General features: G+C 47.7%; 1 protein-coding gene across 3 annotated transcripts; it reads left to right on the top strand.

The window, feature by feature from the left end:
• Window positions 1-641: 641 nt before the first annotated feature.
• On the top strand, window positions 642-25,332 carry ntn5 (netrin 5). Of its 3 annotated transcripts, XM_015340840.2 has the most exons (8): window positions 642-822; window positions 6,239-6,300; window positions 14,931-16,427; window positions 17,980-18,168; window positions 18,855-19,004; window positions 20,472-20,525; window positions 23,794-23,874; window positions 24,129-25,332. In XM_015340840.2, exons 3-8 carry the CDS (start codon window positions 14,954-14,956, stop codon window positions 24,506-24,508), a joined length of 2,328 nt encoding a protein of 775 aa, XP_015196326.2. In that variant the 5' UTR covers window positions 642-822; window positions 6,239-6,300; window positions 14,931-14,953; the 3' UTR covers window positions 24,509-25,332. The 3 variants fall into 3 exon arrangements, with proteins under 3 accessions (XP_015196326.2, XP_015196324.2, XP_015196325.2); XM_015340838.2 differs by lacking the exon at window positions 6,239-6,300; XM_015340839.2 differs by lacking the exons at window positions 642-822; window positions 6,239-6,300 and adding an exon at window positions 4,334-4,511.
• The last annotated feature ends 1,039 nt before the right edge of the window (window positions 25,333-26,371 follow it).

Raw genomic sequence — 26,371 nt, forward strand, 5'->3', positions numbered from 1 at the left:
CGGAAATAGTATAGCTCGTCTAAATGCTCCTACGGAAACTGGCTTCTGAGAATCTGTTTTGCATATGCTTATATATATCCCGATTCGAGTAAACGTTGTATTTAAACAAAAAACGTTTGGGATTTATCTTAATTTGGAAACTGTACCCGGGACTTACTTTACGTAGTGATATTTTTTTTCTTTCCATTCAGACACTGGGAATTCATACAAACATTATCTTTAAATGTCCTCAGTGAAGAAAAACAAACATTTCTATTTTTAATAGGGTAGTATTTGATGGTATTTGGAAGTGCTTTCCACGTGTTGTGAACCTGGGCTGGGTAATACCGTCGTATTCTGCGTGACCCTGAATTGGTAAAACTGTATGTTTAGACGTAATCACAACAGAATCCGTTTTTAGGATTATCTATACCAATCCGGTAGCCTTGCCATTTAGCTGTCCGAGCAGTTTGTCTCAAATACACTAATTTGGTATCCACATATCTGAAAGAAGGGGCGTATGTGATTGTTCAAACTCCCGTAGTTCAACGAGATGCGAAAAAAAAAGCCCACAAACGGGACCCTGACGCGGCTGTTTTGACAAGTCCACTTATCCACAGGCATTCCCAGACGGGACTGCGGCTCGGAGAGCAGATGTGGACGCCAGCAGCGGGGGCTTCCTGACGTCACGAGGCGGAGGGCCCCTCTCCGACACTCGCGGGCAGCGAGCGGGGGAGGTCTCGCGGCTGGCGTGCAGAGATCACCTCACCGGGGCTTTTCAGGGCGGGGAGACACGGCGGCCGAGACATGGGGCTTTCAGAAGGACGAGTTCCCCTCGATATGGTGAGTGCAAATATTCCTTCCCACTGCCTTCCTGTACATCCCCGCTTTGTCGCACCCGCACGCGCCTTTACTACCAAATGGGGTGTTTTGTCCTGTGTACCGCACAAGCCGAGACAAGCCGTTTTAAATTTAGAATCGCAGAATCAAGGTATTGACAAGTTGATTAGTTAGCAGCTGGTGCCAAAGTTCAGCCCCAACCCCTCTTCTACCCTGTCCCGTTTACTTGGTTGACAAAGAAACTTTTAGTACATTTGTACTCTAGCTGTGTTTTCTGGGACAATTATCCGAATACCACCCTTAGACTGCTACTAAAAGTTACAATGATTCAAGTACATATGGAGCTACGATACGTCTTAGACATCACAATACAATGCGTACGATTTTGCAAGTTAAATTTGAGAAGTTTCTGGAGAGATTGTGGTAGAATAGATTATGTTAGTATCTGTTGATTCGGTCATAAATTGTGCTATTCCATAGTAAACGCATGTTGAACATATTCTCAGCGATGTGACCGCACTGTGTCTTAAGATAAAAGTGAGAAGTGACACGCAAACTGTGGTTTAAATTCAATTGACAGAAAGACTCGGGCCTTTTCAAACAGTTTTGAAAAACTGATACAGTATGATCAGCTCCGCACTGTTAGAGACAGGGCCGCTGCAGAAATTGCAGTGCGACAGGAGCACGTTTTGAAACTGCCCTGTTTTAAAACAGGTTTAGACGCCGATTCCGCAGTGTGCCGTCATACTGTTCAGCACATTTTTACTCAATCATCTGAAAAATCATTCCTTTCTGTATTCCTCAATCATGCTCGTGTCACATAAACAATTATTAAAGTTTCCGTCCCCCTCTCCTTAACATCTCCTTAACACACGGTGAAAAAAACGCGTATTTAATGGTCTGATTTGCCTTTACATTAATATTGGTGGCAATAAACCAGGGAAGGTTCAATTCGATTGCTAAACAAAGTTTTAACAAAGCTTTAGTCTCCTCTTCAATAGGCTGCTAGGATTATTTCTTGCAAAAAAGCAGATCTGAGTTATCAAAGCGATTATATTTTAAAGTTTTATTGATGTTAAAAAGATACTCCTTTTTTTCTTTTAACGGTAACGTGATTCCCTTAAGAAATTACTGAACTTTGTATTCGTGAATTTATTTATCGTATAAATTATTATTATTAAATTCACAGGTACCTTTTCGTCGAAGTGCCATACCCTGCATACAGCTTGGGTATACTTTCTTAAAGCATTTTCCTTCAGTTTTGCAAACAACACAAAAACGACTAAATTCAACAAGTGAAAACGGCGCCATCAAACAAGACAAGGTCGTTTTGAGGACTAGATTTCGGGGGCGCGTTTTTTGGGAGGGCTATAAAGTACGATCCCTCTCGGGTTCTGCATTTAGCACGGTTTCTGCCAACGAACGCAGTTCTAGCCTTCTAAAGCACACATATCTTTTAAGTCCCAAATCCTGCTCCACTTTGAAAGTCTAACTGCTTCTTCAACACACACATAGATTATGATCAGTGGAGCTATACATTTGCAGTACATACAGTAACCTCTAGATTGCCCTGTTATAATATTATTATTATTATTATTATTATTATTATTATTATTGTTGTTGTTGTTAATATAATTATTTTTATTGTTATAAATTGCAGATTGTCGGCCTTCAGGTTTTCATTATTAAGAATTTTCAGACAGCAAGATTTTGCTGATTTCGTCAGTGGTTTGCGTTACAGCGTAAAAAAAAGAAAATTGTTTCTATTTACAATGGAGCCTGACGTTCATTGATTCCCTAGGTGAAATCATGAAGCCTATTGGTATAAATAGCAGCCGTTATTGTGACGGCCGCGGTTACAATTTCCATTGCACCCGAATTAACGGGTTTTCAATGTTCGCTTAATCTCGAACCTTTAAATATCAATCGCACTGTCGAGTTTAACCATCAAACGCAATTAGATTAAGATGAGATGCTTCCACGTCGATGTCTGACATTCGTTCATATTATTACATTTTATTAATGTGTGGCCTTACGTTTTGGGATTGTTTTGAGTTGAAATAGGGGGTTCACATTTAAAAGCGACAGAAAACTTCCAATATCAAAATTTTACAATAGTAGGCATATACAGCAGGGACATTTGAAAAATCGACTTGCGATGTCTGGAATGTTTTCAGGTAACGTTCTGAACCCCAGAGGTACCGGACTTTCGGCAGAATAAAAACGTTTGACGGTTCTGAAAGTCATGTACTTTTTAAAACATTTCGTTTCACCGGTAAACACGCTTAAAGCATTAAACTGCTCTCTGCGTTTCATTGTTCACCCGAGATGTGGAAGAAATGCAACTGCGATATCGAGACGTTCTCCGGGACCGTGTGTTTTGTCTCAACCCGACAAAACCACCGATATCGGTTACGCATACGCTTATGAGAGAACACTTCAACCATCTTACAGGACGGAGGTCGTAAATGAGAATTCTTTGCACATCGTGATTGCAGATGGGAGGTCTGAAAAACTGCAGAACAATACGTAAACAGCAAAAATATTAGCAATAGCAGCAGCAATAATAACAACAAAAAGACAAGAACACTTCTACCAATAATAATAATAATAATAATAATAATAATAATAATAGTAATAATAATAATAATAATAACAGCTGTAACCGATTTAACATTCTGTGTACAATGTGGACATTGGGCAACACGCTGCTGGATTCAATATATTTTAATAGATTCCAGAAAAGGTTCGCTTCGTAACAGAAATTATTGGAATGTAATTAAAATTGACTAAACGGGAAAGAGAAATTCCATTTAATAACAGGTCTGTTGAATTTGTCGCGGGGTTCTACTTGACTGTTTCAGACTGTATCTTAAATCAATTCTTTTTGAGATGCTGTTGAGAGAGGTCAACAACAACTACAAAACGGTCTTAAAATCGCTTATTATTATTATTATTATTATTATTATTATTATTATTATTATTATTATTATTATTATTATTATTATTATTATTATTATTCACTTTCTGTAGCGATTTATGTAGTACAGGGTTTTCTTTTTTTATTATACTGTTGTACTATTGAAGCTGAAAAACTCATGTTCAGGAACGTGAAAAGAAATATTCTTTCACGCCAGAAGCAGACCAGTAAAACCCGTAAACCAGTAAAACACTTATTCGAACTAAAAAAAAAAAACGTTTTCTGTATCCTTTCCTAGGAACAGATCAGCATCGTTTAACGCGTTATCTTCATTTCATCTAGAGCACAGCGCTAACACGGATAATGAAAACAGTCTCTGATTTCAGTCAGTCCTACTGTAATAAGTGAGCGCACTAAGGTGATGCGGTTCTAGCGCCTCTCTCACCAATTTGGAGTCTGGGTTCAGCGCGAAACTGACGGAGCTGTTACACCGTACTTCCAAAGTCCCACAATTCCCTTCGAGTTTATAAAGATGTCATTCCACCGGGCGTTAGTCATTCCCCTTTATGGACTGTGTATGGGTTATTGTAATCATTCCGCTATGGGCCGTGTAAAAAAAAAAAACCGTTAAGATATCTTCCTTTCTAATAGGCGCTGCTCTTTCTTCCCATGCGCCATAAATCCTGAATGAGCTAACTCCTGGCGCGCTGCGAGCCCAGACAAGACCAATTTAAAGCGGACATTTCTTGGCTAGCGCTCGCGGTTGGCTCGGGTAAGGAAATCAGAAAACGGCTCGGTGTGAAATGTCGCTTTGATGCCTTTTCAGTCTGTGTGTGTGTGTGTGTTTTTTACCACAACCAAAAAGGTTTTCTCGCACCAAGTAACAAACATCAGAAAGCAGGCGACGGACAGAGCTCTCTCTCTCCCGTATATGAGCAGAAAACAGTCATGATATTTCCAAATATTATTATATTTTTGGCTACGTATGGTATATCAATTATCTTAAACAAATGACCCCACTAATTATTCGTGGGAAAATACAGTTTTAAAATCATGAAATCGTGACAACCGTAAGCCATATTGTTATTTTATTTATTTAACATGTAAATGTTATTTTATTGTTGTTGTTGTTGTTGTTGTTGTTGTTGTTCTTGTTTGGATAGTTGTTGATGCTTTAAAGCTTTGTGTTATAATCTGCTGTATGAACGAAGTGATTCTCAGTAGGAACAGGAGGACCGATGTTTTCTGAAATCTGTTCACTGTTTATCTGGAGGGAGCCGTTAGAAACTCCAGAAACTCGCGGTTTCTGTAAAGCCGCGATTCCGCGCTTCTAATGCGAGACCAAGGTTCCAGATCCAGTGGTGTCGAAAGGTCGTTTGCTCGTTCCTCTGTTCCAGACTCGTTATCTACTCGAAAGCACCAACCTCGGCGTCTCCATGTGATTAACACACGGCCTGCGACTGCTGTCGGACCAGGCTCACCGCGCAAAATGAATTGAAAAGCGACGATTTTGTGTCGAATAACGAGAGAAACGCAAACATGGGGAAATGCAAACTTACGTCTTAGCTGGTTTTTATTAAGTTGTTATTTCACGTTTTTAAAGATAATAACGGAATAGGAAAAAATGTCGAAGGACGCTCTTGAGTTCCCGGGACAGGAAACCCGGGGCTTTACGACAACGACGATCGCAAAGACAACTGAAAGTTTCGCTTGTGTTTTCGTCAAGGAATCGCCCGTTGAGTTGGTTTTCGAAGGTGTTGCTGAAGTACCCTGCAAAAGAACAGAGAGTGTGTGGAGACGCGCGTACTCTGATTGCAGGAAGCGTCACTGTAAAATGGGGCCTACGATCAGGCCCGTCAAATAGAATGAAAACAAAATCTTTATTTTTAACAAAAACTGATAAAACAAGGCCTCCTATGCCAGATTCCCTGAGGGTGGCAGGGGCTCTTTTCAATCAGCGCCTGATTAACACCCGGAATCCAGTGAATGGAAGCCCTTTTCACTTCATTGATTCTATTAAGACATTAAGGACCAGTTTAAAAGTCTAGAATTAGCGCTCATCTATTTATTATTGGTACGAAACTATCTAATTGCTATTTATATGTAGCTAAGTACTAATTACAAGCGAGAGATGGTATAAAACCACCCCAAGAAAAGCTTTTAAGGTTTGAAGTTTTGTGTCGCCCCTATCAAAATACGGTAGAATATCGCCGTTTTCGCAACAGGCTATAGAAGGACTATAAATGCAGAAAGATAATACTTTTATGTGGATTGTTCATTATTTCAGCTCTTGTAAAAGCAGCAGCAGCGTGTCTTAAATCATAAAAATAGCGAAAATATATACTTCGTGTTGCCGTTTCTTTGTTTTTAGCCGATGTTGAACACGCTCGGCCGGCAGTCTCGGTGAACTCTGTTTCCATGCTCGGCGATCTGGTTTTAATTTGGTTCTTCAAGGCTCCCGACCTGCGAACAGACTGTATTTGTGGAAATTTCTTTCAGACCCGGCTCTTGACACGAGAACAGTCGATTTCCGCTCTTTTATGAATATCCCTGGCTCGTTGGTAGGTACTGTCATTTTATCCGGTTTTTTTCACCCTGTAAATTTTACGGTTTAGCAATTTTTCTGCAATGAAAGCCTTTTATTGCGGCATTTCGTTTATAGTTTTTATTATAACCTGTGGCGCGAAACGTCTCCCCTCTGGATTCTTCTACTTAACGGGCTGTTGTTGAAAAGAATCACCTGCCTATAGCCCAGCGCCACCACTCTTTTCAGTAACTGTAATTATTATTATCGTAACAGTATGAGACAAAAGTTAGAATTATAAGGTAAAAATAATGTATATATTAAGTACTACATACTATATCCCGGGATAGTCTCAGGGCCATCATGACCCTGAATCAGATAAGCATTTATGAAAGTAATCTGCTACCTCCATAATATATAGTGGTTATTATTATTATTATTATTATTATTATTATTATTATTATTATTATTATACACCTGAAGAATTCTCCACGGCCGAAACGTTGTTTCTTTCTTCTCTTTTCAGCATGGACTAAACCTATTACTTGTTCCTTTGCAGACTACGCATGCTGACGCAGCTACCCACCTGAATTATTATTATTATTATTATTATTATTATTATTATTATTATTATTATTATTATTATTTATAATAATAATGGTGGTGGTGCCAAGCTTCCTAAATTATATACACGAGTCACATTAAGAATATAAAGTCATTTTTTCGATATTGGTAATAGTAGTAATGGTAGTACTTTCTTTAAAGAAAACGAGATTTGTTTTAGCAGTACTATCCAATCCGAGCAAAGAACGAGGTAAGCGAGCGCGAGAGAAGACAAGACCATACGGCGATCGCGATCCGCTGGGAAGAAAGACACTCCGGGTCTCCGACTTCTCCTTTCTTTGAAAAATAAACGGGGCTCAGTTTGGCGTCGCGCACGTCTGGTCTAGAACTAACATTCGGCTCCGAGCCAGACTAATTAATTACCGCAGATATAAGAGCGTGTTGATTTTATAACAGAATCTGAGGCGTTAGAATAGGCCTACAGCGCACTTTCCGAGTTTGACACAGTGCAGTGGTTCGCTGCTCGGTCTGAACCCTGTTCCGCTGTAAATAGTGGTTCAGAGACACAGCCCACAGCCAGTACAGAGGACAGCGGCCGGGGGCGACTCTGGGCCTGGTTTGGGCTGGATTAGAGCCCGTGGTATGTTTTCTCTTTCAGTGCCATTCTTAAAGTAAGCTGGTGGCGGTTCCAGAAATAAGTGTTAATTAGTATGTGACGAGTTAAGCCGGACTGTGTATATTGTGGTTTAATAAGCGGTTTACTTCTTTACCTGTTATCGCCGAAGCCACTCTTCCAGCGCACAGGTTGTCAGGGGTATATTAACTGTCCCTGGGCGGGCTTGTTAAGGTAGGGGGATTTAAAATTCTCCCTGACCTCACGGGAGAGCCGTCCCCGAAGGTGACTCAAGTTCACCTAGCGGTGAGACGGCTGTCAGAAAAGGTGTGAAATAAAGACATAAGCGTTTGCAAAAAGATCCCATTGGCGATAATCTGTTTTTCAGGCTCGTCATTCCTGGCAAAGCTCTGCTGGCCCCCGGGCGCACAAAAATAGACGACTCTTTCCGTGCCGTCCCGCACCGCCGGTCGGCTGAAGTCCCGCACCGCCGGGTCAACTCGAGCGCGGGCTCCGCGTCGCGGGGTGGCTGTGGCGGGGCAGGAGAGTTAGTAGTTGGGGGTGGTGTTTAGGCCGCGGCGAACCTATGACCGACCGAGCTATTATAAGCAAAAACTGTGGAAAATTGTGTGGCATTTCGCCAAAGTCATTTTCAACTTCTCTCCCGCTCCTCCCTTGAAGTCTGGCCCATTTAAAAAAACAAAAAAACAAAACAAAACATTTTTTTTGTCTTTCTCAGTCGTCTGAAGCCGCGCTGGGAGTGAGTGTTAATGTTCTGGATTTCCGGCATTTGCGATCCCCTTGAAGGTGTCAGAAGACTTGTGTGCGGATGGGGGATTCTTCGAGTTATCTTGTTGCTCTGCGGGCTGCGAAAAGCTAAACGCAGCGATAAAACTCAAGTCTTCACACCCTTTCGCAGTCACAGTGGCGCCATAACTGTCAAATAAACCGAACCGTCCTGTACCTTCGAATTATATTTTTATCGACAAACACTTACGTGTTAAAATTGGGTTTTGTGTTTTGCGTGTGGAGTCTACCAGTCATTCGCTCCTTTAATGCAAAACGTTCCCTGCCTTCGTCTGACTACCCGGTTGTGCTGTTTTCAGTACAGTGTGCCAGTTTGTGTTTTGCGGGTACGATTAATATCCGTATCGTCCTTCTGCTTTAACCGCGGCGCGTCAGCCGGGACTATAATACTGTAATCAGTCAGTCAGGACTTGTATTGAATTAAACTGAGCTCGGCTGCCGTGAGTGAGAACGTCTCTCTTCTCTGTGGATTTACCAGAGAGAACCCCTGCGCTTTTCAGGATTGCTATGGCCACTGGCTACAACACGTCTCTTAATATTTCGCATTCTCCAGATTGACATTTCGACTTTATTACTGTAGTGTTTTTTTGTGTTGTTGTTGTTGTTGTTGTTGTTTTGATTTAAAAGACATCTTCTGTATCTCGAAACCACACCTTCGCAGCCCCCCTCGGCTCGTTTATTCCACCAGCACGTTTTTTTCCTGCTGCCGTGACGAGGAATGTTAAACTCTGTGCAGCAGGACAAATCTCTCTCATCTGGTTTCCAGCACATTTCCAACGCAGGGAATTCACTCCCTGAGCGGAGTGAAGAGCTGAAAGGTCCACTGGGCTCTGGCCGGACCAACGCGGTCCAACTGGCTTCCACGCCGTTTTCACGCTCTCGAGCCTCTTCTGACGTCACGCCGCGCTTTGCACGCTCACGGGCTGCCCCGCTGTCCCGTGCGATTGTAGAGCAGCCCGCAGGCGAGGTGCACTGGCGAACCCCTATAACACGACGTGCTTCGCGTTTCCCACCCTTCGCAGCCCACTTAAACGCAGCGAGAGCACACGAGGTGAGATAAGGTGAAATAAAGCAAGAGAAATTCGGTGAGCACCCAGAAGTGGAACCCCGTTCTCAGTTAAACACTTAGAAATACAGTTGGAATTTACTACGGGTCTCCACAGCGTGGCTCAGCCAGTAATATCCTATAGTTCTTATAGTTGTTGCTCCCTTGGGCTGTGCCATTAGCCGATTTTGACCAGGTGTTAGGTAATTATCAGGATGGGTACATGCCCTTGAGTTAGGTGCTGTCTGCAGAACAGGGGTACGAATGAATTAACCAGTGTCTCCTAAGTGGTCAGTGAGAGCTGCGTCTCTCCTCCAGTCAGTGCTCACTCTGCTGTGATCTCTCAGTGCTGTCAGTGAGAGCTGTGTCTCCTCCAGTCAGTGCTCACTCTGCTGTGATCTCTCAGTGCTGTCAGTGAGAGGTGTCTCTCCTCCAGTCAGTGCTCACTCTGCTGTGAGCATTCACTGGTATCAGAAAGACATTCTCTTCCAGCACCAAGTGAGGGTAACACTGTTGTATGACAGCAAGCATACTTGCGATAAGTGAAAAGAAGAAACAGTGCTGACAGATGTGCAGAGGCTCTGGTGCTGAGTTGAAATGATCAGCAGCTGGAGATTTTGCCCAGATTGTTTATCATTTCAAAATAAAAAAAGATCTGACTGTGTAATAACAACAATAAGCACAACTGCCCTCCCGACAAGTCAGGCTGTTTAGGCCATTAACAGAAGGAGCTTGAAATCTGACATTTTCTGTGATCCAGTAGTTTTTAATGTCATTTTCTTTTCTGTACAAAGTAACCAAAGCCTCACTTTACCTAGCATTCCTTTTTAACCCCATAGCCTTTGGAGTTTCTCCCCCTTTCACCTGGCAGAGAAATGAGATACGAAGATTAGGGAGGTCTAGTTACAGGTCTGGTGCGGTTTGCAAGAAATTCAAGCCAGTGGTAACAAAATCAAACGGTTCTTAACGTTCGCTATCCGCCTTTCCAATGTCTTTCCTCGGACGTGGAATTCTTCCTTTTAAATCTGATACCAGCCTCCCGTTGCACGCAGATGAGAGATCAATGGAGCAGCCTGGACTTTCTGGGTTTGTGATGTGTTTTTATGGCAGGGAAGTTTACGACAGTGGTTTGCAAGCCCTGCTAAGATTCTCTCTGTCCCGGAGGATGCTGTATTCTTGGCTGACGCTGCTGGTGTTGAAGCCAAGTGCACATTTCCTACAAACAGGGCTTAATGTGGGTGCAGCAGGTGTCCTCTCCTGTCCGCAAATGTCTTTGAGATCTTTGTAGATGATCAGCACTATAGAAATTGCTCTTCTTCTTCAGTCTTGTCCTCTCCATTGTATGGAGTTTCTGATGAAAGTTCAGGAGGGAGGACAACAACCAAAAGCAATTGTACTCAGCTGTCAGTAATTAGCAATTGGTCCCGACATCCGTTCCTCTCCCAAAACTCTATAAATACCTACGAGATGTCTCTTACATCCCACCTCCACCCCAGCTCCACCTCTGCAGGTGCCCCTTGGTCACCCTGCATGGGGGTCCTGGCCTCCTTGTCCTCTGGCCAGGAGGCCAACCCTCAGCTGAGCAGGTTAAGCCAATATCCACTCCATAATACTTTCATCACACTTTAATCTTTGGTATGGTCTTTCCTATTGAATCTGAGTTCTTTCAGGCTTATGATTTCAGGGTATCGTCTTCGGGTTCAGGAAGGGGGCCTGACAGCTTGTGCCTCCTGTTTGTAGTTCTGAGAGTGCCTCCTGTTCGTTTTCTCACCCAGGTTCTTAATATCATGGACAGAGAGTGCCCCAAAATAATCCAAAATGAACAGAGACTGAAAAAGGCCACTTTATGACTGATGAACTCTGCTCTTGGAGGGAATCCTGGGTGTTCTCCTGGGCCAGGGAGAGCCCAGTCAGCTTTAACTGATAAAAGTAATTGAGCTTTAATTGATAATTGTCTATTAATTTAATTCATGTATTAATTGAATTGTCTTAATTGGGCATTTAAGGATGTTTATGGCTGAAGCTATAGAAGATGCATTCAATAAACTGTAACTCACAGCAGTTTTGAAACCTTCTCAAAAACGTACAGAATATTTGTGGGCTTTCAGTGAATTGTGTTATTAAAGTCATGACATTAGCCAGGGCTTGAGGTTCCTGGGTTGGAGTCTGACCTAGCTGGTTCCTAGACCGTGCCCGTGTCACGCGTGCTACTGCAGTGCAAATCGTTTGATTGGTTCACTACTGTATGCCCATACTGCATACCACGAACTGCACACAATCCCTACCGGGCTGAAATAGTGTCAGGCCCAAGTCAGTCAGCACACGGCTCGCACCGGAGGGCGCTACACCAACTCACTGTGGCCTCCGCTGGCATTCACGCAGGTAATTGTTACTCCTATTATCACATGGCACCATCCTTATTGGCTGATGACTTTATCTAGCTGAACGCAGAAGCCCAGAGCTGCTTGAATGCCACACATGTGCCGGCCAAGTACCCACACTAATTTCTTCACACTTGAAGTGACAGCAGACAGAGATTCACCCAGCAGTCCTGTTCACCCAGCAAGGGATTTCCTTACCCCTCTCCCTTCCCACACACCCCTCGTAATCCCCCCCCCCCCAGCCAGTGCCTCAAGTGTCAGGCTAATTGAGCTTCATCCTACCCCCACAGAGCCAGTTTATCCATCCCTGCTGACTTGGCTGGTGGTGTCAAACGCTTGTTAGGAGCTCATCAATCTCGGGCAGTTAGGAGCATTCCGACTGAGGGGGAGACGGGGGGGGAGGGGGAGGTGAGAGACAGAGACAGAGATACAGATCTGGAGGATTTACAGTGTGTGTGTGCGCGCGTGTGTGTGTGTGTCCAGTCTCAACAGATCCGCGGCGGACAGTTCTGTTTTTATCCCAGCCGGCTGGTGTTGGCGATTCCGTCCCCTTGCGGAGCTTCACAGGAGCCCCCTTGACAAGCAGGGCAGAGGTGGCCCGTGTTGGGGGTGGGGGTCCTGCACGACGCTCCGGGTTTTCATTTCAAGGGGTATCGAAGTTACCGCGTTAGGCAAGGGGACCTGCAGGAGCAGCACATTGCTCCGAGTCCCTTCGAGGCGAGGCGGGTGCAGGAAGAGGGCGGGGGCTCATCCTCGGAACGCGGTCGCTCGGTTCCGTTCTGGGGGCGGCAGAGGGGCGTTGGAGGCGTTGCAGAGCCTGCCTTTGTGAAAATCCCCTTTCACCGCCCGCTGTGTTTTCCCGTATGCTGTTGTGGCATTGACTGGGCGATGGGGTGCAGCAGATCGCCATCCCGTTTTAAAAAGGACGCAGAGGGCGGCAGCCAAGCTGACTGTTTCACCCCATGTATAGGGTGCTCTCCGCAATGAGGGAGAGCTTTCAGCACTCTTGCATAGCCTCCTGAGTGCAGAATACCCAAACAGCTTTGGGCACAACATGAAGGAGAGCCATAAAACTGATGGATGTGCCCTCAATATAGTTTCGCCAGCTGCTACATGGGTTTCTTTCTTTTTTGAGACTTCGGCGTCCACGCTCTCCCTCACAGGAGTCCCATATTTACCAACCCAAAAGAGGACCTCGGGCAAACCCATTGGCATCTGGGATGTACAGGGGGGCTCACTGGGTCACGTTACAGCAGAAAAGGGACTTTTTTTGAGGAGGCAGGGTGTGCTCAGCAGAGTTTCTAAACAATGGAGTGTAGGAAAAGAAGACAATTATGAGATAGTAAGTCTCCCATGCTTTATGTGCTATAACACCATTGCCATACAATACCTGCATCATCATTATCTGACTTTCAGTTTTAAACTGTGGAATCCATTCCTGGGCACACTTGTTCTTGGTTGAGGATATGTGTGTGTCCTCATGGTGAAAACCGTGCTCACATGAGGTACAAACTGTAACATGTCGTTATGCCTAATCTCCAGGGGAAAGTAAGCCCGTGCACATTTTGCAGCATTGCACATTGCCAGGAACACTAAACCCGCAGTTCCAGAAAAGCTATCCGTAGCTTGTAGGTACCGTCCTTGCACAATGTAACAGGTTGTTCATACACTGAGATGAAATACACCCATCGTTGCTATCTCAGAATTAAATGATAAATTGCTATCTTGTAATAACAGTACAAGATAATTTTCTCGTAATTACCAGATCCGAGAGAATTGTTTTTCCCCCATGGCAGCATTGCGCATCCATACCTACTGTATGTGTGGTAAATACAGGAATTAGTTTGCCTACAGGAAATCCTCCAGTCCGATATGCTTAGTTTCCACTGGTGTGCTTGTGTCCTTGTTGCCCTGCTCGGGTGAAACCACTGGGATGAATTTTGTGCGCAGCCTGGGTAGATTCTGAATACAGGCAGCAAGCACAGCGCAGGGAAGAGCTGTTTTACCATTCTCCGGACAAGGTCCTGGAGTGCCGAGTGGCAGGTCTCGCCCATGCTGGTGGTTCAAGGCCGGGGCAGAGGTGAACAGTGAAGGGGCACCATCGTGGGCTGGGGGGGGGTGATTTTCCAGGGGTGGAGTTGTGATTTATCCCAGGCGGAAACACGCATGCCTAGACTGGAAGCGTGCACCGTGTCCGTGTCTCTTCCCTTTCCTCGCCCTCCGGAATTCCGAAGCCGATGGCCTGATGAATAATTGGCCATGGCTGTTAAAGCTGAGAGGAGCCATCCGTCACTAATGCTGCGCGCTTGTGGAACTTGGCAGTTTTGCGAACAACTGTCAGGGCGCATCTCAGCCCCACAGTGAGCCTCAGCCTCACAGGCTCAGCCCTGTTTTCCACTCTGAAGCCCTTCTTTTTCCCCACAGATGTCCCCTCCTTCCTCCACCTCCTTTCTTGTAAGAGCTTCTTCCACCTGCTGGTCGCCTCTTTGTGGACTTCCTCTTAAGCAGCACCTCTTTCTTCCTCTTGCAATCTCTTTCCTGTCTTCTCTCTGGATTCCTTCTTTCCCTCCTTCTCTGTGCTCTGTGGTTCTCTTCCACCACACATTGCAGTCTAAAGGGGGAACATGGGCGGCTCACCTTTTTGGGAGCAGAGTTTTCTCTTGAATGATTGGTCCTTTGTGGGGGAGGGGAGGCTCATCCTTCCACAATTTTTCTGTACGGGTAACATGGGGGCAGACTTTGCCAAAATTCTTGGGATTCCGTGTGCACTGAAACAGCAGACTAGGGGACATTTTGATGCATGTCTGGTGGGCTGAGTGTGGCACCATGCTGGTATCTAGACTAAGAAGGATTTCAGCAGCCACCTCATCTAAGCTCCCCAATCCATAACTATGGCCCAAACTCTAGCCCTTGAACAGCCACTGAAATTGCATTTGTTCCAGACTTTTAATATGGCGATCTACAGCTATAAGGCCAGGGTTCTATAAGTACAGATGATTTTTCCCCTAGCAGAAGAAGAGCAGTCCTCAGAGTGCAGAGAATTGCCACCACATTTACCTCTTCAGTGCCTATACAATCACTGGGATCACACGGGCCAGCTTCTGGAACTAGGAGAATACTGCCCGCCTCCTCTGTTTGCCTTTGACTCTGCTTTGCCAGTCTCTTCTTTGTTCTCCTCCTCTCCCTCTCTCCCTCTCATTCCTTTTCACGTCCCCTGTATTTCTCTCTCTCACTCTCTCATTTTCCCTCTTTCCCAGGCCTGCTGACATCACCCTGGGCAATGACCTTGCCCTGCTCCCCTCCTGCCTTCTCCCTTCCTCTCCTCCTCCCTCTCCTGCTGGTGCAATCCTCCCTCTCTCAGTCCACGCTGCACTGGAATGCTCCCCAGGACCCCTGCTACCACCCCGATGGGCGTCCGAGACACTGCCTGCCCGAGTTCATCAACGCAGCCTACAGGATTCCTGTGCAAGTGGCGGGCCCAGGAGGTGTCCTGGAGAACGTCACCTCCCTCACTGACCTCCACAACCCCCACAACATAAGTTGCTGGCTGGGGGGTCCCAGTGGGATTGAAGAGTGGAGCCTGACGATCCCACTGGGACGGCGTTTCGAGTTGACCTACATCAGCCTCCAGTTCTGTCAGTCCGAGCTCCAGGAGTTTGGCTCCATCTCCATCCTGAAGTCCATGGACTACGGCCACAGCTGGAGTCCTCTCCAGAACTACTCCTCTCAGTGCCAGGAGAAGTTTGGCTTTCTGCCCCACACGGCTGTGACTTCGAGGAGCCAGGAGAGCGAGCCCCTCTGCTCAGACCCTCGGCCCTTGCAGAGGCATCGTGGGGGACTGGTCTTAGCCTTTTCCACCCTGGATGGCAGACCCTCAGCTCCCGACTTTGATTACAGCCCTGTCCTACAAGACTGGGTGACTGCTACCGACATCAGAGTGGTCTTTCACAAAGAGGAGTCAGTTAGAAAGAAGGGGGCGGGGTCAGAACGTGAAGAGGGAGGGGCTCTGAGGTGGAAGGCAGGAAGTAATGCAGGGAGGTGGAACCTTAAGAACAAAGGGGTGGAGCTTGGGAAAGACTTGCGGCATTGGGTAAAATCTCCTAGGGAGGTAGGCCTGAGCCCGAAAGGGAGGGGTATCAAGAGAAAAGGGGAGGGGTTGAGAACCGGAAAGGGCAACCCTGGATTGAAAGAGTCAGGGAGGGGCCATATGAAGGGAGAGAGGCTTAGCCCCGATAAAGGAGAGCTGTACGGCACACACGGACAAAATATCACTGGAACAAGGGGAGGCTCTCGCACTGGGCGGAGAAGTTCTGCCACAAAGGGGGCGGGGCGTGGGAAGGGGAGGGGCCAGAAGACGGCGGGGAAAGGGAAAGGGGCGTGTAGTAGAACGGACTGCCATTGGAGTCCCAGTGGCGGCACGGAGGGCTCCCAGAGCAGGGAGCTAAGACGGAGACGGAACCACAGCCCAGCTCCCGCTCTGAAGGACTTGACCCAACCCAGCGGGGTGGTAGGAGGTGGCACGCAGCCTCCCCCTGCCCCCCCCCCCTCTGCCCCCCTCTCCCTCTCAGACTTGCAGGTGGGAGGCCGGTGTAAGTGCAACGGGCACGCCTCTCGGTGCAGGCGGGACCCCCAGGGGCGGGCGGTGTGCCAGTGCGAGCACGGCACTGCCGGGCCGGACTGCGACATCTGCAAGCCCTTCTACTACGACAGGCCCTGGCAGCGCGCCACCCCCCAGCAGCCACACCAGTGCGTCCGTGAGTCAGCGCTGCCTCTCTGTCTGACCCCCTGTCCCTGGCTGTCGCCCCGAAACGGGTGCTCCTCCTTGGCTCTCCGTGTCTGCCTGCCTACCAGCCCTTCGCATGCTGCCTTCAGGAACAGACGTGTAAAGTCTCAGGGTGGCTTGAGGAGCAGAAATGTGACTTTGTGCATATTGCATATATACTAATGCATGCACGTTTGTTCACTTTTAATTAATATGTTAGCACGTGTACATAAAGCACTTCAAAATAGTGGGAAAATCAAAAGAAAACAGATATCCATCCACCCTGCCCTCCATTTTCTAATGGCTGTATCCAGTACAGAGCTGCAGTGGGGAGCCAGAGTCTATCCTGTCAAGCAACCGGAGCAAAGCAGGATACACACTGGGACAGGCGGCCACTCTATTGCAGACACACACAGACGTACATGCACACACCAGGGCCAGATTTCCCAGAAGCCAATTAACTTACTTTAGGCTGCTGGAGGAGACTGAAGGAAACCCACGAGAACAGAGGGAGAACATGCAAACTCCACACAAACAGTACGCCAGGAAGTGATCCCATGGCCCCAGCAGTGTGAGGCAGCGGTGGTCACTACTGCACCACGGTGCCGCCCAGGAACAGCCGTGATTTCCCCTTTTGCCTCAAGTGGGGAACATAGCTCGTATGGTTGCCATGTTCCTATCGGACACTCGATGCCTGCGCTGTCGCTCTGCTGGCTGTAAATCTCCCTTGACTGGTTGCTCAGTTTTTTTTATTTCCTGCCCCACCAGTTTCTGACCCTGGCTGACTCCCCCCCCCCCCTTCACCTCCCCTGGGCTACGAGGCAGTAAATTAGCGTAAACGGGCGAAAGGCAAGGGTGGAGGGGGTGCTGGGAAAGGAGGAAAAGGGGTTTCTTTACAAGCGGGGAGAGGGAAAGTGAGATGGAAGTGTGCCAGGGAGGTGCAGGCGGAATGCAGAGCTCGGGCAGCTGCTGTTCGTGGTGCTGTTCATGGGGGGGCGGCTGTGGTGCGAACAGGATGAGCCTCTGACACCTCGCACGCCAGCGAGCGTGAGCCCCCCCAGCAGCGCCAGGTGCTCGTGTCCAAACATGAGTTCACTGGGGTCTAGCACGTATAAAAGCAGCACAGAGAGGAGTGAGAAAGTGAGGCACGAGAGGTGTCACCGCAAGGTAAAGGCATGGTAAAGCCAGAGACAAGACGGAGACAGTTCAGCTCCTTCACTCAAACACTAGCCGTCTAGCCTTTTAGAACTACATGATAATTCTGGCTGCATGATATTCAGCTTGAATTGGAGAATAGTAAAATGACATCATTGAAATAGTTCTTCAGTTTCTCTTCTCTCCTCTCTCCTGCTCCTCTCCCTTTCTCCCTTATCTCCTTTTCCTTCTCCTCCTCATCTCTCTCTCTTCTATTTCTCTCATTTCCTCCTTCTCTCCCCTCTCCCCTCTCTCCTCTCTTCCTATCTGCTCTGCCCTCTCCTCCTCTTCTCCCCCTTCTCTCCTCCTCTCCCCCCTCTCTCTCCTCTCTCCCCTCCTCTGGCCTACAGCCTGCCAGTGTAACCAGCACTCCAGCCGCTGTCGCTTCAGCATGGAGCTGTACCAGCTGTCGGGGCGTCGCAGTGGGGGCATGTGCATGAAGTGTCGCCACCACACCACGGGGCAGCACTGCCACTACTGCCAGGAGGGCTACACCCGAGACCACGGCAAGCCCATCAGCCACCGCAAGGCCTGCCGCCGTGAGTACCGGGGCAGAGAGTGGGGCACTGGGAAAGAGCAGACCTGGCAGGAACTGGTTGGCTACTGGGTTTCTTTATTAACTTTGCCATTCAGGGATCTTCAATCAGGGGTCAAAGTTCAGGTTCATAGTGTCCAATCATGTCAGGAACAGGGTCCTGGTGCGCAGCCACATACGGAGATGGAATGAAAGACACTGATGTGCGTTTCAGCACAAAGCGAATAAGGGCCAGTTCAGTCAGATGTGGTTGTTACCCTAGGAAGAATAATGCCAGGTCTGAAACAAATACCATGGGCTAGAAAGAGCTGTGGCTCTTGAGTCTTGGTTAGAGGAGGGAAACAGGATACACGTAAAGACAAGTAGTCTGACTCCCGAGTTGAAGCAGGGCACAATGGGAAAATGGTGAGGAATTGAGAATTGGAGGCACTGTGGACACAGATGGGATGGTGGGTGTCTGGAACAAGCAGCCTAGCTTGTGATTGAGGCCAATTCGCAGGAATCGTTAAAGACGCAGCTGAATGGGATCCCAGGTCCAGCAGGCTGCTGGCCAGGTGGAATAGCTTCCTCTCTGCGGTGACTTTCCGACGGACTCTCTGCCCCTGAGGCCTGAGCTGGGAGCCGCGGGCTCTCTTCATTGCCTTCGCTCACTCGCTCACCCTCTTCCTCACCCTCCTCCCGTGCCCCCAGCTTGCTCTTGCCACCCGGTCGGCGCCCTGGGCAGGTCCTGCAACCAGACGACAGGACAGTGCCGCTGCCGGGAGGGGGTGACCGGGGTCACCTGCAGTCGCTGCGACCGGGGGTACCAGCAGAGCCGCTCCCCGACGAGACCCTGCGTCCGTGAGTCACAGCACCCGCCCTGTAACACCCAGATCTGGAGGGCTGCCTTGTGCAGGAGAAGCCAGCATGAGAGCCGATGCGGATTTATAGCGCTCCACATGCCCAGACAGGCAGCAGGCCGATAACAGTACAGGAGAGAAGCGCAGTGGGGCAGCAGCAGAAATTGCCATGAGGCATCTAGAAGCTGGATGAAAGAGAAGGCTGTGATTTCACATTCACTGCACTTCAAAGCTCCAGAAAGGAAGGGAAGATGGAGAAAATTTGCATGCTGCTGCACATACAGTATTACTCATGGCACATACAGGATTGCACAGGCTTTGGCTGTGCAGCTCCAAGTCTTTTAATAGACCAAAGAGCAGCAGGTCTTTGGGCGACAGGCACTGGGATGATGGCAGCAGGGGTGCACTGTAGTAACGTGAGAGGGTTTGATTTAGTGGGGAGGACTGGAGCACAGAGCTGATGTTTGACCTGTGAGGACCACACACACACAGACACTTGTACGCCTGACATTTTGAGGCCATGCTATTAACCCTCGTTCTATTTTTATGTACTCTTCCGAATTCCACTCAAATTTAAGCCCACACCAGGTGAAGACTGACTTCCACGCTGTCTGTTGGTCAGGTCTTCGCTATTTTCTTAGATTGTGGCTTGGTGGGAGTAGTGTCTCAGTGGGTAACTCATTCTCAGTAGACAGACAAATGAAGCCCACTCAATGTTACAGAAGAGGACTGTAACATCCTAAATTACCCACTGTGCCATCTTCCAGGTTAATGCCCCTTGGAAGGTTTACCTAGGCAGCCAAAATAGCAGCATAAAGTCCAGAGCAGTGTGCTAAAACACAATAATAAAATGTATTTTATATAGTACCTTTAAAGGTGGCTTCTTAAAGTGCTTTACAGAATGACAACAACAACAAGTAGAAGACAGCAACACAATTCAAGAATCAAGACAATGAAAGTCAATGTACAGTATATATCAGCAGGGACCCAAAAGTAAATGGCAAAAATATATTATGCGTGTGGCAAAATTTATTAAGGGGTGATGTTGCTTTTGGATTTTCTCTCCCAAAGTTTGCCATCAGATCCAATCCGTTGTATTGTATAAGGAGTGGTGCTCGTTCCGGGCGCTGGGAAAATTCCAAGCCTTTTCTGGTTTTCATTCCTCGGGATTGTCTTGGTGGCGTCATCAGCAAATCTGCCATTGGACTGTAAGAAATAAGTCTTTTAGTCGCGGAGAGATTTTGGGGCTCCCTGTAAAACATACAAGAGCACCAGCAGTCCAATGTCCCGCTCTGATCACAGGAAGCCCCTGTGAGGAGGCTGGGAAGAGAGGTGAAAGTTAAGGAGGTGAAGATTTGACTTGACAGTGAAACCCGGGGGCCTACAAGCTGTCCCTGTAGCTCCGAGGTGCCGTTAGTGATCTGCGTCGGAGCCACCGATTAACTCCAGGCTGGCCTTGTCTTTGCAGGAATCCAGGAAGTGGTCACGACCACCCCCGTCTTCCAGCCCCAGTACAGCGCAGGTAAGAGCGAGGAAGAGAAAGCAAACCTGCTCCTGTCGAGGGAAGGGAAGCAGGGGGGTTATAATTTAGCTGACTGCGCAATACGCAGTGCGGAATCCTGATTCGAATCACAGCCACGCGCAGAAAACCGCCCCAGCAACATAAATAACAGCGCTCACATCTCCATCTGGGGTTACAGGCAAGCTTGTCTGACACTCCACTGGCCTGCGCCAGTGGAAGTTTAAGAAACTTAGGGACATTCTCTTGCCAGGGCTCTGGGAATTTTATGGGGCCGTACTTTCAATTTATGAATGAGACATCCATCAAAGTCGGAAAAGGGATATGATATTGCAGACCACACAGAGAAAAGCAGACATGTTTGGCAGAGTCTAAGGTCTTTTAGTCACACAGAAAGCCAGGAATATCCAGTGCCTGCTGTTCTTTCTCATACAACCCCAAGGGCGGGAGAATATGATTGAAATACCCACTGAACATCTTTATGAGTAAATGATTTATTTCATTCGTTCTTAGAGGCTGTCCTGCATGTGTGGGGCAGCAGACTCACCTCTGTGGCTTCAGTGAGGTGTAGGAGTTTGGCTTTGGACTCATAACTGGAAGGCTATGGGTTCAGATCCCTACCAAGGGAACTAAGTCAGACCTTTTAGCAAAGTTACTTCACTCAGTTTCGGTTAATTGTCCTCCAGCATGGCCGAGTAATTTTACAGGTTTTCCTTGCAAATGGGGATTTGTGGGAGACAGGGTAGTGCAGTAGTTAGCATTGCTGCCTCGGAGCACCAGGACCTTGGGTTCAATTTCAGACCTGGGATGCTGTCTGTGTGGAGTCTGTATGTTCTCCCTGTGTTTGCATGGGTTTCCTCCCACAGTCCAAAGACAGGTTGGTGGGTGAATTGGCCTCTGGGAAAATCAGCTTTGGTGTGAGTGTGTGTGTGTTTGTGTCTGTCTGCCTCGCAATGGACTGGCGTCTCACCCAGGGACCCACCCAGGCACCTTGTGCCCGCTGCTTGCTGGGATAGGCTCCCTCATGACCCTGGATTGGATCAAACAGTTAGAAAATGGAAGGATGAGAATTAGTTCTCAATGCCCCTTGTCTGGTGACATGAGGAGGGTGTCACATCAGGATATGAAGAAAAGCATCAAACCTTTTGCAGGGTGCTGAGAAATCAGGATCCCTTCAAGTTCGTTACCGGCAGAGTCTTGGATGATGAGCATGAAAGCAATTAGCAACTCCAAGTGTGAAGACAGGGGGAAAGGAGGACAGTGGTCAGGGACCTGGGCACAGAACTGGGAGGCTGTGGCTCAAATCCCAAGTGAGACACTGATCTGGTGCCCTTGGTACCAAGTCATACAGATGGGTGACAATGTATATATAATGAGTGGATTGATTTAATCCATCCTGTCAGTCAGACACAAACAGTGAAAACTATGCATTCATTTTTCCATGTTTCACTCAGTCGTCCCACCACTTTTGATCGTGTTTTCTGAACACGTAGCATTGGTCCCCGTGCTAATTGAACGCCACCTTGTGGCCAATGTCCATCATCGCATGGCAAAAAACATTTGCCAAAAATGTGTGCCTCTATAAAGGGAGAGAATAAACGAATACACAGTACAGGGAGGGCACACATGACAGGATAAACAAAAGGACATTAAGGGGCTGCTTTAAGGCTGTGCTGGAAACTTTAGACTAGAGCAGGGAGTCTTGAGCGCAAATCCTGGAAGGCCTAATTCTACTGGCTTTTGTTGCAAACAGAAGCCAGCCAATCTTTCTATTTCCTACCTCAAAATATATTGAATTTTTCTTAAGGTCTTTTCAGTAAAATTCACTTCATTTAAGGTATAGTTACCCATAAAACACCGTGGAGCCGGGATTAAAAACATCATAGTTATGCAAACACTCCAAATTCATTTTCACATTCGTTTAATCCCCTTTGATCGTGTTTTCTGAGCGCCAATTTGGCTACACGTCAGGAAACATCTGCTGGCCGCCTCAGCAGCATGAACCTGTGTTAAATGATCACCGCCTAGTGGCCGCTCTCTATCATTACATGGAAAAAAACGGAAGCCCGTGCAATCGAAGGTTGCATTGGAAAAATTAATTTAGTCCTTTATTATAGACAAATCTGAAACCATAACCTCCTGCGCCCAAGGCCAGCGGTTAGTGCTCCGTGACACTTCCTTCGCATTCCGCATTATTGCTTCTGACAGGCTCTAATTACTGACACCATCTTTATCAAGCAATTAAGGATCAGTTCTGTAGTAGAGTGCTTGGAAGGGTCAAAGTCACGTAACCTCACAGAATGGACATGTCAAGGTTGGATACTCCTTTTCTATACTAACCATCCAGTGCTTCACAAATTTAAGATTGATCCTGTTAATTATTAATTAATTAAACACTGACGAGCTCGGGGGCAATAAGCCCTGTGGCCCTCCCAGGGCACCGTGGGATGAAAATCCGTTTGGGATTCATGGAGCTGATTATCACTAAAGACCAGGATCCAGGTCAAACCCAGCAATCCGTGACGCAGTCCGAGTTTTGTCCAAGCAGGACAGGGACTAGCTGTGTTCTACAAAACCATAAAGAAATACAGAATTGTATATTTCAGAAGCCTGGTACGAGACAAACTACAAGGCTCGAATCATAGAATTGCACTGTCTATGGCTTTTTAACGTTTTGCAGAACCACTTTTGAAACATCTCATTAATAAGCGGAAGAGGTGTTAGTGGGGCCAGCAGGGGGTGCTCACCCTGCGGTCCATGTGGGTCCTAATGCCCCAGTACAGTGACAGGGACACTATACTGTAAACAGGCGCCGTCCTTCGGATGAGATGTAAAACCAAGGTCCTGACTCTCTGTGGTCATTAAAAATCCCAGGGCGTTTCTCGAAAAGAGTAGGGGTGTAACCCTGGCGTCCTGGCCAAATTTCCCCCTGGCCTTTACCAATCATGGGCTCCTAATAATCCCAGTCAATGAATTGGCTTCATCACTCTGTTCTCCTCCCCACTGAGAGCTGGTGTGTGGGGAGCGTTCTGGCGCACTATGGCTGCTGGCGCATCATCCAGGTGTGGCTGCACACTGGTGGTGGTGGAGGGGAGTCCCCATTACCTGTACAGTGCTTTGAGTGGAGTGTCCAGAAAAGCATAATATAAGTGTCAGCAATTATAATAATTATTATGATTATTACTCGTGCCAACATCTCCCTGGCACAGCTAATGAAGGGGCTGGATGTGCCTGCTCCGACTCCCCGTCCTGTGTGTGTGTGTGTTCTCAGGGGAGGGGTGTGACTCGTACTGCCAGCCACCTGCGGGGAGAGTCCGGATGAACCTGCGCACATACTGCCTGAAGGAATATGGTGAGCACAGCCCACAGGGCCTTGAACCCTGAGCCGCACTGATGTCCGCGGACGCCGGGCCCACACTGGTTGTGACAGAGGGATTCCCCATTACCTGTAAAGCACTTTGAGTGGTGTGTCCAGAAAAGTGCTGTATAAGTGTGATATATTATTATTTAACAATAAAATTCTTGTTAAATCACTCTCGAAGCCCCCTGTTAGGCTCGTCAGCTCTCAGACACCGCAGGCTCATCGTGTGCCTTTCCTGTCCGCAGTGCTGAAAGCTCACGTCCAGGCAATGGAGCGCTCGGGGTCCTGGTGGCAGTTTTCGGTTTCGGTCCTCTCGGTGTTCCGCAGCGGGACGCCCCGCGTGAGGAGGGGAGCCCAGGCCGTGTGGGTGCCCGAGAGAGACCTGGGCTGCGGCTGCCCCGCCCTGCAGGTGGGCCGCACCTTCCTGCTGATCGGCATGGCAGGGGGGCCGGACGACAGCCGCCTGGTGGCCGACCGTACCACCCTGGCCCTGCTCTGGAGGGACCACTGGGCCCCCAAACTGAGGGGACTGCGGGGCCAGGCCAGGAGAGGACAGTGCCAGAGCCCTCTGCCCCCCTCAGCTGCCCCACCTATGTCCTCACAGCCCCCCCAACCTCCGCACTGACACACTAGGGGGCCTCCTTATTGTGCAACAAGCCCTGCGGCCCTCCCAGTGCACCATGGGAAGACAATCCGTTCAGGATTTACGGAGCTGATCATGAGTTAAGACCAGGATCCTCTGAGTCAGGCACTGTTAAACCCTGGGGCGGAGCAATCCGTGATACAGTCTGCGTTTTGCCCAAGCAGTGCCTCCTACAGGATGGGGACTAGCTGTGTTCTACAAAACCATAAGTAAAAACACAGAATTGTACATTTCAGAAGCCTGGTACGAGACTAAAAAGCTCAAATCATAGACTTGCACAGTTAATTGCTTTTCAATGTTTTGGAGAAGCGCTTTTAAACCTTCTCCAGCCTGTTAGACGTGCTTTCCTCTCACATACTTGTGCCAACATCTCCCTGGCACAACCAGACGGATTCCTTGTTCTTGGCGTTTAGGAGCCCTGCCCATAGCAGGGTCTGCCTGAAGAAGATGGGCGGGTACAGTACTCTACAAGCTCTTGATCGTCTGAGTCCTGCCACCCGTTCTTGAGGGAACGTCCTCTGCTGGTTCCACCTGTTCTCAGTAGGACTGTGAGAGGGGATGTTTTGGACCAGCAGAAGCAAGGGAATCCTGTCTCCTGCTCCTTAGCCAAAACTGCAAAGCGTACACACCGAGAGAGACTATTCATGAGTGGGGGGGCTTCTCATATTTCGACAGGGGAAGTACATGAATGTGTATGAAGGGGATTCATGCCGAGAGAATAATGACTCTTAAAAAATGACTTTTTGCATGAAATCCTTTCTCATGATCACTATACAACTCCCCCTGTTGTTGTTCACTGATTTCAAATAAACGAATTAATTAAAGCACGGTCTGCTCTGTTTTTGGACATCCTCTGCATGAGCCAGACAGGAGACCCACCGAAAAACACAGGAAGAAAATACATTTTTGGGAGGGGGGGGTGAGTTAGAGAGACTACGGTACTGTGCTGTAAAACACTGTACTGTAGGAGGTGTTGTCCTGTGGATGAGAGGACCTACTGTATAGTGAGGATCTCAGGCATTAAAAATCCCAGGGCACAGTTTGTAAGAGTATGGGTCTTAACCCTGCTGTTCTCCCTAGGTTCTGTTCAAGTATGCACAATTTAGTATGTCTTTTTTATGGGGGGGTCATTTTTCACCTGATGTGCTGTGCAGGGGGCTGTTGGCTGAGTGTCACCCAGGTGGGAACTGAACTTCACCAGCGAATAAAGAGCGTCCGTTCTTATTTGTCCAGCAGCTTGGGCTCATTTGGGATGACAACTGCTGTTTTTATACAGTTATTCTAGTGTTCAGGTGATACATTTGCTTTTAAAATTTTTATTGTGTGAAGAATAAAAATTAATCAAACAACTTATACAATTACAAGTTAATTTCTGGCTGGCAGCCATATCACCCTGCAGATCACAGCTGGCAGCCTCCTGAAACCCAGCAGGTGTGAGCCTGGTCAGTACCTGGATGGGAGACATCCTGGGACAGCTAAGGTTGTCATCATGGTGAGCAGGGGGCGCTCACCCTGCGGCCTGTGTGGGTCCTAATGCACCAGTATAGTGAGGGTGACGCTATACTGTAAATACGTGCCCTCCTTCAGGTTAGATGCAGTCTCTGTGGGTCCAGACTCTGTGGTCGTTAAAAATCCCAGGGTGTTTCCTGCAAAGAGTAGGGGTGTATCCACTACCCCCTAAATTATTCCTTGGCCTTTAACAATCATTGCCTCCTAATAATCCCCATCTATGAACTGGCTTCATCACTTTGTGGCACTCTGATTGCCCTCACATCATCCAGGTGGGGCTGCACATTGGTGGTGGAGGAGGGGAGTCCCTATTAACCTGTAAAGTGCTTTGAATAC

Source organism: Lepisosteus oculatus, chromosome 3, assembly GCF_040954835.1.
Source record: "Lepisosteus oculatus isolate fLepOcu1 chromosome 3, fLepOcu1.hap2, whole genome shotgun sequence".
NCBI lineage: Eukaryota > Metazoa > Chordata > Actinopteri > Semionotiformes > Lepisosteidae > Lepisosteus > Lepisosteus oculatus.